The 17,504-nt window shown below is 42.6% G+C and overlaps 1 protein-coding gene across 1 annotated transcript in view; it reads right to left on the reverse strand.

Moving 5' to 3' along the window:
* The window catches only part of MAN1C1 (mannosidase alpha class 1C member 1), a 66,148-nt gene that overhangs the window by 18,799 nt on the left and 29,845 nt on the right, over positions 1-17,504 (reverse strand). Inside the window, exon 4 of the mRNA XM_062593970.1 lies at positions 1,670-1,785. Within this exon, the coding sequence (XP_062449954.1) occupies positions 1,670-1,785 (116 nt within the window). The remainder of the gene's footprint in view (positions 1-1,669; positions 1,786-17,504) is intronic.

Consider the following 17,504-nt stretch of genomic DNA (forward strand, 5'->3'; position numbering starts at 1 on the left):
GAGTGATGTTCATGTGCCCCACGACCAGAGACAACAGACACAGATGGATCTGGTTCACTGAATCGCTCAACAACCCACTCATCTGGAACAAGTTATGCTCTAGCTACTCAGCAGATGATCAGCTAATGTCAAAATAATTGCGTTCAAAATGAGCTTTTACCAAAAAAGCATGCTTCTGGTTGGTGAATCTGCATGACAAATGATTCCTACCCTCACGCAAATGCATAAAGCCACAGACCAGAAAGGTATTCTGCTGACACAGAGCCTTCAGCAAGTAGGGAAAAAGGAAGGGGCACTTTAACCTCAGCACAAGCCTGTCCTTTCCAAATAATCTGCGCAAGTCCTTTCTCTAGATCTCCAGATGAAGACTGAAATGACATGGACAGAGTAGTGCACCCAGAGTTTGTGGGTCCCTGTCTCACTCTTCTGGACTATCAGAGTTCCTTATACATAGCCAATTTTTAATTAATTTCTCTCTTGCTCTTCCTCTGGTGTACATTCTGACTCCACTGATTAATCCATAGCATTCATTCTTGTCTTTACAGATCAATCTATTCTGCAGGCCAAGATTAAAAGCTTTTATGAAATCCGGATAAATTATCTCCCAGTTGATTTTGTCCCTTGTTTATCGATTCAATAATGTACTGAGAGCATTCACCAAATTTATCAGATGTGGTCTTCCTTTTGTAAATATATGAATGCCAGTCGTGCCCTCGCAAATGATGCTTTTCTATAAAGGCAGCTGCATGCATTGTTCCCATGGGGAGAACCATTTTTTCACAACAGACAACTAGGCTGGCATTAAAAAAAAGAAGTTTGAACAGCACTCAGCTTTTAACATTCTCCCTGTGCCACTGATATGACTCCATCCGCTCTCCCGCAAGAAGCGCAGAGCTGGCTTGGATGCTAGTAGTCAGAACAACAGCAAGCGGCCCCAGCCACAGAGTGGGATAAGCAACAGGAGCCTGTACTGCAAGGCAGGTGCTGTGCTCAGGGCCCCAGCAAATCTGACACTAGCTCTAAGAAAATCTGGCTAGAAGACATTCAAAGGGCATGGAAAGTGAGCAGGGCTAGCCATTTTCAAGAATGATGCTCTTCCACCCAAGGCTGAGCTCAATACGTTCCCCCATTTTGCTGCCAAGGCACCTTTCTCCCAGTGCAGAGGATCCACTGAAGATGATACCAGTGAAGAGTCCAGTCAAGGAGATTAGTATTTACAACCTTAATCTATAGACATGTAAAAAGAAAACTTGCACTATCACATACAGATATTTAATTGATACAAAGAGCCATTTCCTCTTTGATGAATAAAACTTCCTTGGAGCACCTATTATTTTTAAAACCCAAACACAAAAAGCATTTAAACACTGAACTACATTTTCAGTCAGACACTGAGAGTCTCATTCAGGGGCCCCTGGCTGGACCCCTTCTTCATGTGTAAGCAGATGGGCTGAACCTCAGTAGTCTCTTTTAGCCTCACCCCCCCCCACCTAAAACAACAAACAAAAAACCCCAACCCCAAGCAGCAAGCTGAGCCATTTCTTCCCTCGCGAGACTTCATATTTCCTCTCCTCAAATGATTCTAAGAGAAAACTCTGTGATCAGAACTGGCTGAACTCAGAGGGAGCATTTCTGTGACACAAGCAGGCATTCTCAGTAATTGACTCACCACATTCAAGTCAAAACTCTTCTCCACCCACTTCTTTGCTTCTTGGAATTCCTCCTCAAGTTCCATGACATACAGAGTATCTAAGGCATCCACCACTGTAGCTCCTCGAAGGCCTCCTGCATTGCAAAGAGAATAACATGATAAAGCCTCATTTGTGCCTTCTCTTCCTGCTCTAAGCCAACCTCTGTTGGTTTTATTTGCCCCATTCCACTCTGGAGCGAATGGGAGAGGCAGCAGCTTCCAGCCTCAATGCTGGGGATGTCTGGATAGGATCCAGCAAGATGATCTTGGCCACAGTCTAGGTTGAGATCCTCCAACGGGACTAGGGTGCTCAGCTGCCCACAATGGGTTGCTTTAGAGAGGCCTGATTTTCAAAGGCCTGATCAAGTATTTGAAGGGAGGATGTCAAGGGGACAGGGACAAACTCTTTTCAGTTGTCCCGTGTGACAGGACAAGAGGCAATGGGCAGAAATTGAAGCACAGGCAGTTCCACCTGAATGTGAGGGGGGATTTCTTCCCTGTGAGAGTGATGGAGCACTGGAACAGGTTGCCCAGAGAGGTTGTGGAGTCTCCTTCTCTGGAGATCTTCAAGGCCCACCTGGATGCAACCCTGTCTAACATGCTCTAGGTGACCCTGCTGAGCGGGGAGGTTGGACTAGATGATCTCCAGAGGTCCCTGCCAGCCTTACTGATTCTATGATTCTATGATACTGTTTTGAAAAAATAACCCCGTGGAACAGCTCAAAGTCCATACTTTAAGTCACTAGTCATGACTGCAAATCTTGGCCTTGTTTTCCAGTTCTTGCCTTGGCCAGCGTCATTAAGGAGATTCCAGCCCTAATCTTTGTTCAGCTGCAAACCTAAACTTAGTCTCTCTCTAATCCAGTTACAAGCCTAGCCCTCTCCTATAGCCTTCTTCTAAGTAATGGCAGAGAATTATGTTTTTATTGTGCAAGACCATTCAGGACAGGAAGCTGATCATTCTGTCCTGATGCAGTATTTGTTATCTTGGGCACAAAGTAATTTTGCACCATGTCATGACTCAGGGTTTCCGATTACCAACACAAAAAATGCAGCATCAGCTAGACCAGAAACTAATCTCAATAAATCTTGAAAACAGAAAGAGGGTGATTTTGGACACAGCTCCCTTGCTTTGGCTAACAGAACAAATGGGCCCCATGAGCATGCTCACCATTCTCCAGCAGATGGCAATGGGACACATGCATATCAAGCAAATACCAACAAAGTATTTGAAACTACCATATCATCCATGCTTTCTTTTTTTTTAAAAAAAAAGGGGGGGGGGAACATACCAAAAGCATGCCAGGCTTCTTCTCAAGCAAACAGACTGTAGGAAAGCTTCCAACGAGACAGAATAACATGGCATACTATGCTAGGATGAGAAAGCTATACAGGGTGTGTAGACAGACAATCTTGTAGCAGTTGAGATTAAATGAAACTAGAACTGCAAATAATGTTAACAACCCTGGGTTTAGAACATCGCAGTGCTGGATTTTTATTTCTGTTATGGTTCCCTAAAAGCATTCCTAGCAGTAGAAGGCAAGGGATATGAAGCGCATCACAGTTCAACACCCTTTGGGATTTAACTACCTTCACTTTCCTGGGTAACTCAGCAAATATAGCTCCTCACTTGGAGGATTACAGTTTGGACAAACAGAAGCTTCTCCATCATCTCTCTACACGTGTAAGGCAACAGAGACTTAGGTGAGAAATTGTTGTTGTATCGCCATTAGCAACATGCACCTGTAGGCTCCCACTCACACACACATTGCTCTGTTACAGCCACTTTCCTCTCTACTCCCTGACAGTCATGGTACTGTGAGGTTCCTGGCCACAAAGATGCTTGGATGAGGATCAGGTTTTGCTTCTGCAGATGTAGAAGCTGCACGTACCAGCTCTGTCCATATCGCCTCCCTTGTCAGTGCATTCAGAGACTCGCACACAGTGCTTATGCCCAGGGGCTTCCTGAAATGTATTTCTATTTGGCTCAAGTCAGTTCCATCTTCTCACTGACCGACTTTAAAACATCACTCTGAATTTCCCTAGCTTTCCCAGAACTTTTTTTTTAATTACACGTTCAGATTGAGATGACGCTTTTGTAATGCTTTCAGTGTTACTTCAGTTCTATTTGAGAGAGGAAAGCCCAGAGGGGAAAGGAAAGCAAAGGTGAGTCATCTGCCAAAAACTTTATGACCTTGGTCTTCTCTTACTGGGGGGGGGGGAGGGGGGATAGAGAGAGAGCGCAACTGCCTCTTACATACACCATTCCCTTTCCCCAAAGGGCAAGTGCTCAGATCCACAGATTTTGTGCAGGGCTCATTTATGCTTTCAACATTCTTCTCCCGTAAAAAAAGGCATCCTCTCTTATTTTGTTGATGTTACAAGATTGCCGTTTTGACACTTTTCAGCCAGTCAGCACATCATTGCTTTAATAAAAACCCAACCAAGACTTTACTGCTCAGCTACAGATTGCTAGTTTTCAGATGCTGTCCGCATCAAAAACAGGAGCTGTAGAAAAGGGAAAAAGGCAGTGCAGACAGCCTCTAGAAATTCATTTATACTTATAGACTTGGGAAATGCTCACCTAACTGCAGCTATCTCCAGAAGAGCAAAAGATGGAGTCAACCAGCCACTGGATCAACCAGTGGGATCTAAAAAACAACACTGAGCTGATGCTTCTGTGGCATGTTTTCCAAAAGCAGTGACCATGAAATCAACATCATCCCAGTCAGACCTGTTTTTAATCAACCTTAATGATTCTTCAATATTAATGATTATGTGATTTTTATGCACTTTCCTATTAGTGAGGAGAAACACACCAGCTCTGAGCAACACAGAGACAGGCAAAGCATTCTAAAAAAGAAGGAAGGACAGTGTTGCCTGAGGCACATCCCATTACTGTGATATTCTGAGAGTAACACTAATGGGCTCGATTTAATTTGATCATATAATCCACAAAGCCTTTCATAATCTGTAGAGAGACAATGAAAAAGAAGTTGGATTTGCTCAAACTAATCTGAGACAAAGAGACAAAAGTTACAGTTCTGAGATGATTGAAATAAAAAAGAATACTGCCTGAATTTACAGAGCCTTTTATGTTTTTAGCAAGTAATGCCTTTAAATACAAGAAATGCACCAAGGGATTAGGAATATGCTTGGATCTTCATTACAGCATAGCTCCAAGTTGCTTCGCTTTCCTCCCCTGTATTTGGCAAAGTGGAGGGCAAACTCTGCTTCCCTACTGGTTTGCCTTTTCGTCATTTTAGGCATTTGTTTTAACACTTGCATATCTGAAGAACCATAGCCGGTGTTTTGTACAAGGGTCTTGTTGACAGTCTTTTTCTTCTGTGCCAGCTTTGAAGCAATTGCAAAATGCACAGCTGACTTTTTTCCTAGAGCTAACAAAGTATATCTCAAGACCAAGAGGTACCATGTCAGCTTCAGCTGTCTCACGAGAATGATTAAAAAAAAAGAACCTCCCTCCTATCCACAAATGCAGAGAGCAAACCATGCATCAAGACTTCTCTGCTGTGTCTCTGTGACATGTCAGGCCAGAAAAAAGACATCTGAAGAGGACCCAGACCCTCCTGTGTACAGCAGCACATCACTTCAGGAGAATATTTATTGCTTTCAGGTGCCTACTCAGGCTTTGCTTCATCAGATCATGACAGGGCTTGTGACACAACGTCCAGTAGCTATGATTATGACCAGCTGTCAGAAGACAGTGCTATACATATCCTAGAATATTTATTACAATACATATGCACCCATTTATAAAGGTGGTGATATTTGCTTGACACACTGTGTATTTTGAGAGATGTTAAAAAATAATCACCTTCCCCAATCTACACATTATAATGCAAGGGATATAATCAAAGGGGAAGCAGCTTCAAGGAGGAAAGAAATCAAAACCCGGTCTGTCACTACTTTTGACTCTTGCTGATACTCCTCTCTCTAAATTACTGGTTTCAGCCTCATTGTACTCTCTCTCTGATGGAGTTTTGAAGTAGAAACCAAGGAAACCTCTAAAGAAATTCTTCTGAAGGTGCCCAGAAATGGCAGCTATGGCTTTGAAGCAAGACTCCATGTCTGAGTTTCTGCCTGTCTCCAGAAATCTTAGGCCCTGTGCAGAAAAAGTATCCCGGATCCCACTGCAAAACTGCCTTGAAGTAGAGATACATCATGCTTCAGAGAGAGGCAAAGTTGCTTAGCTGATGGCCAAAAGGGAAGCTATATATGCTGGAGTTGTCTGGGACCCACAACAGTTTCCTATACTGCCCAGTGAGAGCACAAGGTCATTCTAAATAGGAAAGAGGAACTCATCCACTGGTATCAGCGGGAAGATCTGGTATGTGAAGCAGAACACAAAGATGTCTGTCTAGGGACCTGCACATTTCTAACTGAAGGACTATGTGGCAGCTCTTGTGATAGCAAGTGGTAGGGTCTTTGTCTGGAGTTTCATTTGTGAGAACACAGCAAACCAGTAGTAGCTCATGGTAGCAACACAAAGATTCATCTCTTCAGCACCTTGAGCCAAAGGAGACCCTGTACCACGCCGTTCCAAGCCGCAAGTGTATTTGTTCTCTTGTGAATGAGAAGAATGGTGACATCCATGGAGGCAACAAGGCTGCTCTATTCCTACTTCCACCCACTCAGAGGGGTGATCATCTGTCTGCTCACATGTGAACACTACCACAGAAATCACTAACAAATATTACATTAATTAACATAATGCTTGTGAAAGGTGCTCAGTGGACTGCTCCTCGGAGAGCAGAAGGCATTGTACACACACTGTGCCTACGGAAGGCAAACCCCCACAGCCTCACTGAGTACATGCCCTAATGCCAGTCTGGAGGGAACAGGACCATTCAAGCTATTCCATCTCAGAGGGGCTTTCATGGGAACTAACAGTAGCTCTGTCTCTATAAACACCACAGATAAAGCCAGTAACAGCCCATTCTAGTCTAGGGAAAATCAGCTGAATAGATTGTCTCATTCACCTCTGTTCCTCTCATCTCTTACCCTGACTTGTTCCTGATGCCTGCTATTTTGTGTGTTCGTTAATATAACCTACAGCAAGACTTTTAAAGACAAAACGCATTGGTAAAGGCTCGTTAGGATGTTTAAGTGTGTTCATGGGACCAGATGGAGAATACTTTGTAAGCACAATAACCACCAAAGAAGCTAACAATTAAAAAAGCCTACTATGCTACTGCAGCTCTGGTGTAGCCGGTGTTGGGGACCTGCTAGCTGACAGAAGGGAAAGCCATCTCTAACACACTAAGCAAAGGTCAGGAGAGAAGAGCTGGCACTGCAAGCTGGCAGATTTGTATCAACTGAAGATGAGCCCACAAACTGAGGCCAAGAAGCAAAAGATGTGTGGTCCCAAACACAAGTTGGATGAGGATGATAAAGGGTGAAGAGCTCCTACTCCTGCTACTAGGGAATCCACAATTAATGGATGGGGATCCTTGGCATATGCACAAGCTTCACCCATTTGCACGTATTCCACCATCCTGCTCTCCTTCAGAGTCCCAGCATGCCAGCGCAGAGGAAAAATGTGAATACAACAGCTTTCTTCTCAATATACAGTTTAAAGGGAGGCTAGGAGGGCTGATCAAAGGTGGAGAATATCTATGTTACCATGTGCCAGACACGCAAAGGCTAATTAAGGCTTGAAAAGCACTGCAAAGCATCAAGCAGGGACTAAGTATAATTGTGGCAACAATCTCAAACTGCTGCTGCATCCGTGAACTTCCTTTTAGCTACCCATTATCTGCAAATCAAACCCACCAATTTAGGCAAAAACAGGCCAATCAAACATACCAGCTTCAGGTGCACAAGGGAAACCTCACATTTGAGCATTAGTAAGAGTTTACATCTTACTTATTGAAGCTTTCGTAAGCCACCAGGTCCACTTGCAAAATTCAACTGAAGCCAACCCAAGCCAACCTGCACACGCTCAGGCTTACAGCCAAGGCTTGCCTGAAAATAACAGGGGACTGCCACAAGTCAAACTGGGCTATAACGTTGGTCCAGACATTGCTCACACAGTTGAGTGCCTGCATAAAAAAGGGCCCTGAGGACAGGACTGCACTTTTCAAAACAGTGATCTGCTGGACAAAAGACAAAGTCTTAACACCAAAGAATTGTCTTTTACCTGGAGACAGTGACATTATTCCAGATTTAGTTCTCCTTCAATCTCTGTGAGAGTCACACAGAACAAAAGACCATCACGTCAGAGAAAAACACAATTTTTCATATGGCTTCTTGCAGCCAGGGTCAGAACTTTCAGGTAGGAGTTGCGGCCTCCACCCTCTGCATACCGCAGCCAGACAACAGCACGCTGAAATGCAGAGTACTGGATGGATTTCTGTTGATAGCAACTACATGAGTGAGGTGTGAGCAGGGACTGAAGGAAAGACCAAAAATAAAGACAGGAAGGGGGAAGAGGGGCAGAGTAAGACTGTGAAGAAAGAAAAACTAAAAACAAAGAGGCTGCAAAGCACTTGCAAGAGCATCCAGGATATTTTCAGTGCGTTTCCTTGGCACCAGAAAACACTGTGGTTTCACTGTGCTCAAAAAAACGATTCATCTTTCCCTGCTCTGCTCCTACTATATCAGTTCAAATTGTTAAGCATTGCCCATAATGAGGCAACGTATCAGCTTTCCAGACCTTAGAGTTTGAACCTCATGCTACCTTTTCAGCCGATCCAGTTGCCAACCAACCAAAGCCCCAGCGAATTCCCTCCCATGGGAAAAGGGGCTGGGGTCTGGCAGGCTGCTCTAACAAAGCATCAGTGACTCACTGACATGAGAAGAGACAATGATTAGGCAACAGAGTGACTCACTCGTAACAAAGCATGTTTCATTTACCTTCATTCTACCTCAGGGGGTTTATATTAAGCAGAATAGCATGCTCAGAGAAAAGCAGCCCTTGGTAGAGCAGTTTACATTTCAGGACTTTTCTCCAGAATCTCTCTTAAATGCTCTCAATACTAGCTCACATAGGTGAATCAAGCCCTCTTTTTTTCCTTCCTTCCAGCTTTTCCAGCTCCATCCCTACAAAGCCTGACTAGCTCTCCCACCTAAGGGATATCACCAGGCTCCAGGAAAGAATTTTGATGAAAATTAAATACATCCTTGGAGTGAGGTATTTAGGGGCTGAGAATCTACTTGTTCAAATCCCTTTGCTGCTGGACTTACCACACAGACCCACACCTGCTCCTCCCTATGGCTAAACAAGAGTCCTAGCCCCAGGGCACATACTCAGCCTCCATAGCTCAGCAAATGTTTGAATTTCTAGGCAGAGTGGAACAGCTGTGATGGGAGGGACAGAGAGTCGCCTTCCCTCACTCCCCTTTTCCCAAAATAGACAATTTGGAGTTCACAGCCCAGATGAGAGACTTGAAGGGCTCCCAGCTGCAAGTCTGTCCCTTGAGAGTCTTTAGAATAGCTCTAAACATGATGCCTCAGCAAACATGTAGCTAAGAGTGGGGTCTTTAATAGTCTTCTTCCTCAGGAAGGAGAAATAGCTTGCAAGTTCCAGAGCCACCTGGTGTCTTGGAATCCAGTAAGCACAATGGTTGGCAGGTGTCTGACCCCACATAGTGCTGTCCTGCTGCAAAGTCAAAAATCACTCATATATCACATATAACAAGGCAGACTCCCTGTCTCAACTTAACCAATTTTGCTAAGTGTAAGGAATAATGACGAATTTAATGCGTGCCTAGATGTACTACCTTTGCAATGCTGGGAAAGGGGAAAGAATCCCCAAGGAGCAGGGGACAGAAGTATCCTTATCAGCTTTTCAACACTACTTTTCTCATGTTAATGTTTAGCTTGACTGAAATAGTTGTCTTCTGCATCACCTTAGAGAGCCAGGTACTGCTGCTGTAACAAACACGCTGCTGTTATGAACCGTCTGGCAGGCACAGGATGGAAGCCCAAACTAACCTCACCAACACACACATTTGGTAGGCAGTGCCAAGGCACCAGAGCAAGCAAAGAGGTTAAGAAATACCATCTCAAATATCAGAGAGACTAGACTCAGGGGGCCTGGCCCAGCCACCTGGCCAACAGTCCTTCATGAAGTTTCTCAGCAAACAGAAATTGGATCTTCCATTTTCAAAGTCATTTTAAAAAATCTGTACAGTAATCCATTGTGCCAATGCTTAAAAGGAACAGCGCAAGTCATTAGGAAGCTATCATACTTAATCTTGCATATAGCAGGACTGTTCAAATGCTACAGAACAGAGTTTCAAATAGCTTTTTGCTAACTTTAATAACCAAGTTTACAACTGAAAAGCAAGAGCAAAAGGGGAAGGAATTTAGATCACAGCAATGTAAACCTAGATCAAAAATGAAAGGTCTTGACTCCCACTGTTCTTATGTCAAATCATATTTGTCAAAACAAAAATTAGTGCTGAAATCTTGTTTGGAATAAAAATTAGGATGCAGTTTCTATAAAAAATGATGAACTTGTTAACTGTTTAGGCACACAAGACTCCAATCATTACTGGTTATTTATCTTCACCTTTTGGGGTGCTGCAGGTTGCAAAGGACAAAACAGGAACTGAAAACACTAAGATCTCTTCCTATGCTTGTGCTGGTATTGAAGGCTTCAAAAGATTGAACTGGCTTTGATTTAAATCAGTGCCTTGTTAAAACAGGAGCTTAGGGAAAAAAGACAGAAGTCTGAGTTCTGTTCTTTTCGGTTCTTTTCCTCATTGATGCTACTTGGAGACCAGACTGAACTTTTGACATTTACGCAGAGATTTGTGCAAGTAGTCTGGGAGCAGAAATCACGTCACCAGACAGCTTCCGAGTGGTGGCACATTGCAGAATTCTTGGGGAGATATTCACAGAGGCTTTTACACAAGATTATCTTGGCAACAAAGTAAACTGTGAAGATCACCGCACAGTTTCTTGAAAAATCTGCTCTGCAATAAAGATGACCCTGTTCTCTTTGCAGAGTGTTCTGGGTCAGGTAGAACAAGTGGTTGGGAGCCACGAACTCCTGAGTTACCATCTGAATTTAGACCAAGGCTTCCTACCTACTTTAGGCCTCAGTTTCTTCTACCAGCAAAAGAGCAGGAAGCATTTACCTCAAAATTTGTAACGAAAAAGTTTAAACAAACATAACGTGATGGTTAGAGGGGAAAAAAAAGATATAAAAATCCATACTTGGAGAAAGTGACACCACGTGTTGACCAAAGTTTTAGACCGTTCTATGCAGTACCAGTTACAGCAACACAAGAGACAAGAATCAATAGACAGCAAGGCACAGGCTATTCCTCTGACACTAAGCAATCCCTTGTGTACTGGTCTGTTCCCTAATCAACTGCTCTCTCGTCATCTCTGTTGATCACATCAGCTTATCCACAACCATCTGATCCAAGATTTCCATCTCTGTCCTTCCTAAGGACTTTGCATTAGCCGTTCATCTTTCCTCTAGAATAGCAGCTCTGGCCACAAGAAAACACTCCCATCATTTTAGTTTTTAATTTTTCCTGTCACAACAGCCATCCAGCCTTCCTTCTGATATCACTACTGGAGGATACAACCTAATTGCAGAGAAGGTTCTCAGGAGGTAGGAAGACAATCCCCGCATCTGCTCACATTACAAGTGGGATCCAGTCAGTTATCCCTAGGACAGCCCTGGTGCTATTCATCCAACTGACATAAATTAAACAGGAGAGCCAAATAAAACTAGTACATAGGCTACAGACCTTTCCAGGAAGAACGGAATTTCTCAATTCAGTCTTTACAACTGTCTCGTTAAGGCCGACCTTATACCTGCCTATAAACAGTACCTACCTGACCATCCCGGGTTATGAGGTGATGCTACATACTGCAGATGAAGCTTGCAGTACCACCACCACCAGACCTGAGTTAAAGCCTTGCCACTGAATCTTATTTATTGAGGCTTTTATCTGTGAACCTGATAGCTGTAACACAGCGTAACTTTATTCCCTTTATTTAAGGTAAACTAAACAAATTACATCTGAGCAACAAGGTAGCAGCAGAAAGAGATAAAGGGGACAAAAAAAGTAGCCCAAGAATGAGAAAAGATCTATTTCTTTTCTTATCAGCACATTCTCCTGCAGACAAAGAAAAAAAAAAGTCCATTTGCTTTTGAGCAACCTCATTTTTCTTTGCCTTCCAAACAAACCACTGCACCCATACTTCAGGGACCTCGGCAAAAAGAGCTTCATATCCAAGGTCATTTTCCTGTCTTCCTCATATTCATCTTCTTCACTCTTCTTCTCCAGGTATTGTTTAAAAGATCATGTTCCAAATACTCTCCAATCCAGGTATTGTCCCTAAACATACAGGACAGGGGGTGACCATACCAAAGAGCAGAACTGACCTTACAGAGCCCTTGGCCCCCAGTGGCCTACTTGCAACTGTACTGAGCAACATGCTGTGAGCAACTGTCTCCTCCACCACCCCAGCCAACCTCAGCTGTGAACGGTGATCGGTGGTGAGTGCCCAGGGCAGCACAGTGGGCACCAACAAGATGGCCAGTTCCTGATTCAGCCTCTCCCTCGTGACTCCCCCAGCCTGCAGCAGGGTAGTACTGCTGCAGCAACAGCACAAATAGGGATGTCTACTCCAAGCACCCCACACCCCAACAAATCAGCCGCTGTGACCCCATGACACAAACCACTCTTGATTTCAGCTTATGTTGATGTGCCAGGCATGACCTGCTCCACTTCATGATTGTAATAATCAGCTGGGGTAGCTGATACTGCAACCCTCCTGCTTCCTAGGCTACTGGTTGGCTACTAACTTCTTCAGCCACCAATAATCTCACCCTGGAGATACTAATTTTCTTGTAATTCCCTAAGAAACATTTAATGGATCCATCAGAAATCCACACATTTTACCAGACACAGGCTGTCACTGCAGACAACACAGAGGGGACTGCCACCCTGCAGACTTAACATCCAAATCAACTCAAAAACTAGTCCTATGTGCTATAGAGTGGATAACATCATACGTGCCCCTGCTGAGGAAAGGTCAAAGCACTGCTCGTTCCTTGAAAAGACGCTTAAAAACAGGAGAGCAGCTAATCCTGGAGCACATGGCTTAGAAGGGGCAGAAGTCTGACTATGCAAAGAGACTAAAAGGTGACAACATCTTGAAGGAACCATCTGCCAAAGGAGGATGCTCCACTTCCTCTCTGAAGCCAGGAAATTCTGAAAACTGGCATTACAAGGATCAGCCCAAACATGTGGCCCACAAGACAGCTTCGTCTGTTTTTTGTTGTGAACAAGAGCTGATATTCTGAGTTCACAGAAAGTGATAATGAATCACAGTTCCACCTGCATTGCACAATGGGTGTTAGCATATGCACTGCACAGTTTCTAGGTAAAATTTGGCATCAAACACAGAAGCATCGTGAAGTGTTGGCTTTTAGGTTGCTATGATCAGATTTAACACAGAATGTGTTCCAGCTGGGGAAGAAATAGCTTTTTTTGGATTTCAAACCACTCATGTTTTTCAAATATCAATTTCCCCCAAAGAATTAAGTCTATCATTTAAACTGAACTATTAGTGGCAGCTCCCCCTGAACAAGCGATGAGTGAAGGGGTAATAGGGAGATGGAGAAAAAGAGAACTCATGCTCATTTAAGTAATTTAAAGGTAGACCATGTCTAGAGATCAAGCCGGTGGGAGCACATTAGCAATATTCTTACCATGTACTTAAAAAAAAAAAAAAAAAAAAAAAAGTGCTCAGCATGAAAATGAATCACTTGTCATAGTAAACAGCCCTTTATACAGTGACTTCCTTCGGTGGAAGGGAAGAGATGATACATGCTAAGCACCTATTGCCAACTTATTCTAAAGCATTTAATTCTTGGCACCAGCTTCCCCAGTTTAATCCTCTTTTCCCCAGTTTCTCCAACCATCTTTCAGCATTTAGTGATCCTCCAACAACATGCACTGTCTCAATCACTGCATGACTCCAAACCTCCTGGAGCTCAAATCAAACTGTTTCTATTTAAAAGTGTCATAGAGGAAAAAATGGTCTGACTGAGCCTCAGGAACATAATCCTCAGTACAGGAGATACTGCAAATCCACTCTCCACGTGTATCCAACCCTTTACCATGATAGTCAGCCTGCAACAGAATCTGTGCATGTCTGCTAGGGAGAGCTCTGTGGAAAATTGGAAATAGCAATGGTTCAAAAGCTCCTTTGGGAAAGAGGTTTTCTCCTTTGTTTGGGCACCAATGCTCAGATGTCTGTGAAACAGCAGTGATTATTTCTGGCAAAGACAGATAATTTGACAAGTGAGGAGTAATTCTGGTTAGAACAGTTCAAGAAGGTTAAGAGGAAGAGAACAGCAGCAATACTGGTAGGGCAAAATATTGCTGGTCCTGGTGTATAAAATTAATTTTAGACTGGTTAAAGGCAATCTGATTACATACTCTTTATTGCTTCTTTACATACCTCCTTGAGGGCTTCCGTCATCTAATGTGAAGAGTCCCAACAGGCCTATTAAACACACACATCCTATCTAGACCTATTATCCATAGTCTTCAGTTAATGAGCAAAGACTGCTAATTCATCTTTGAATTCAAAGAAGACAGACTTTGCTATACTAATCAGGAAGATGCAGTAGTTTTTCCCTCAGCAGATAAGATTTGTTCTGGAAGGGCTTTGTGGAACAGAGAGTGCATTCTAGTTTGGGAGATAAAAATTGCCCATCCCTGAAGCCGTTTTATCTATAGTCCAGGCAAACAAACATCACCTCCCATGGTGAATTAACAGAAATGACATGAGACTTACACAAGCCCAGTTGTGAGAATGGAATTCAGAGATAGAGGAATGAGAAAGCCCTTTGCTTCAAAAATAAAGTTAATAGGATTAATTATGCTGTTCAGCATGAAACTGAAGGGAAGGTGCGGGTCTGGACACCTGTTACTAGTCCAGAGACTTTTAAGTGCTTCAAGTTACTGCTCATGAGTTGAGCTACGGTCGCTAATATTTATTGTGAAAGAATCTAAATACACTTTATTTGTGAATGCAGTAGGTCAGGAGAACGCAAATGCTCTGTTACCGTGGCTCAGCTGATTAGCAGGAACATATTAAGCCCACATAACTCGATCGCTTGGAACCATTTGTCCGTATTCTTCCTCTCCTGTACAGCTAAAGTCACAACAGCAAGCCTCCAAGCTGAAAGACTCTTCAGTATGCTGCTTGACAAGATTAGACTTCAAAATAATCTTGAAAATTTGGGAAAATGGTCCAAAATAACCACAATGCAATCCAGTGAGGACACACAAAGTATTTCATCCTCAGAGAAGAGTTACAAACTACAAAGTATAAGGAACAAATGATTAGGCAGCACTCCGCAGAAAAGGATATTGGGGCCATGGCAGATCACAATTTCAACTCAACAATATCGTAATGTCACAATAAGGAGCAAAGAGCAAACCTTTCCTCAGGAAGGGTAACTAGCATATGCTGCATAGAAGACACAGAAGGGCTCTTGCTCTCTACTCAGCACTTGTAAAGTCTCAGCCAGGACACAGTCTACCTCAAGAAACATTTGGCTCATCTCGAGTGTTCAGAGGGGAACAACAGCAATGAGGATGCCACAGAATGTGGCCTTCAGTTAAAGCTGGAAAGAACTGGGTTTGCACAGCCTTGAGGGGAGAAGATCGAAGGGAGCTTGGCAATAGTTTTCAAAGACACAGAGAAATGCTGCAAAGAATAAGAAAGTAAATCATTCTCAGTATCCGTGGGGAGAGGCCAAGAAGTCACAGCTTAACTTTCAGCAGGAGAGCAAGGTCAAGATACCAGTACAGCTTTAAAACTGTAAGACACTGGAGCAGAATGCCTATGGTGACTTTCCAACATGGCGTAGCTTAGTCCTTCCCTTCTTAGACCATCCCTAAGTGACCTCTCACTGTTTTTTTTTTATTCTGTGATTATTCAATAAGATAAATGGGAACTGCAAGTTTCCAAAAGGCCTCATGAAGATGCCCATTAGATGCAGCAAAGCAATACTGAGGGAAGGCAGTGCTACGTAAAATGTTTTTTGATGGCTCAATTCCCTGCACACCCCCAAAAGCTACCTTAGTGACAGAGTACATCACAGTTACAATTTTGGATGTACACAGAAGTCAGGAAATTAAAAATGCTGGTTCCCACAGCAACTAGGATGCAGCCTGCCAAGATAGAAGGAATGCTCTAGCCTAGTCAAAAGGTGTTAATTTTAATGCCTGAAGGCAACTTTCACTTCCAGATGCCTAAAGAGGGCCTCAGCAAAGTCAATGAAAGCTCTATGTTCTCCTGTAAGTGAAAAACTTAATCCTCAGTTCCCTCATTCCTGAATTATTAGCTCTTGCCTGCAGAACACAAAACAGATTTGAGTTTGGAAATTAAGATGTGAGACAGACAAGTCATGGCTGCAGTAAAGACCATCAATTAAAATTCTGTGATCTTGGAGCAAGCTACACTTCAATGTGAACGTTGTATTTGCGTAATTTGTGACGTCCCATCCTCAAACTTCATTGAAGAAATGATATCCCTATGTAATCATGTATTCAAATAAAAGCACTGTGGCTAGAAATAGAAATAATTTAGGTGTTCTTAATTGCATGTTTGTATCAGAGCAACCATATTCTCAGTATACTGAAATTGGTACAGAAACAAACTCTGCCTTAGAACTTTCTCTTGAAACACCTTCATTTTCCTGAACCATTTTTCTTTTTTTTTCCTGTTAGGAACTGCATAAGTATGTAAGGGTACAGTAGAATTTTTGAGAATAAAACATCACAAGAAGCATGAACAATTTTAGTAAAGCCAAAAAATATTTCTCCTTGTTTACCATGCTGATGTCTCAAGCAAAGGCTAAGGAATTTTCTTGAACTTCAAAAAAAAAAAAAAAAAAAATATCTCTAGAGACAAGAACAATCTTGAGAGGCTAAAAGAGTGTTTTTAACAAGCACAAAGGTCTTCAAATGAAAAATGCCTACCACAATTCTATGAACACACAGATCCAACACTGGAAACAGTGACAAATATGAAACTTGATGTCCTATGAGATGACATTAAATCTATTGATTAAGTGGGGCAAGAGACTTTTCTCTCATCCCAGAAGTTACCATGAAGATGATACAGGAAACAAGTACCTGGAAAAATTACAAAAAGGGAAATTCAGTAGCAGGAGCCATTCTAAATGGGATCTTCTGAAGGAAAACAGAAAAGTGTCAAAGTCTATCACTAACCCAGACAAATACCCAATGAGATATATAATGAGAGTGGCAAGAAGCTTCAGCCATTCCACACACAAAAAAACACTTGAGCTTTAAACTTAAATGTTAAAAATCTAACTCAGCAAAGTCAGTTCTGAACCCACCTAATCACCTAATCCCTTCAGAAGTTTCAAGAGTCGAACAGGACTGACAAAAAAAAAAAAAAAAAAAAAAAAAAGGCTTTCTGCTCCACGATTTTATAGCTATCCATCTCCTCTGAACAAATAAGAAAAAGTTAAATGCAAGGGATAAAGACAACAAAATCAGAAATCTCAAGATACCTTCAACAAAAAAGTTATAGCTAGAAACATACTTCTAATATAGTCTTAACTTTCTCTGCTTCCTTATATAGCTTATGGTAGTGCATGTCTGCAGGTGCGTTTGTGTCAGCAGCACAAATCACACAAAACATTTCACTGCAAATGATGGCCTGAAGATAAACTGCCCTTAAAATTTCTGAAAGATATATTCTGACCAATAGAAGGGATACCCATGTTGTCAAGTGTTTCTAATTCAACATTCAACTTTATTATCCATGTTAT

This window comes from Rhea pennata, chromosome 23, assembly GCF_028389875.1.
Source record: "Rhea pennata isolate bPtePen1 chromosome 23, bPtePen1.pri, whole genome shotgun sequence".
NCBI lineage: Eukaryota > Metazoa > Chordata > Aves > Rheiformes > Rheidae > Rhea > Rhea pennata.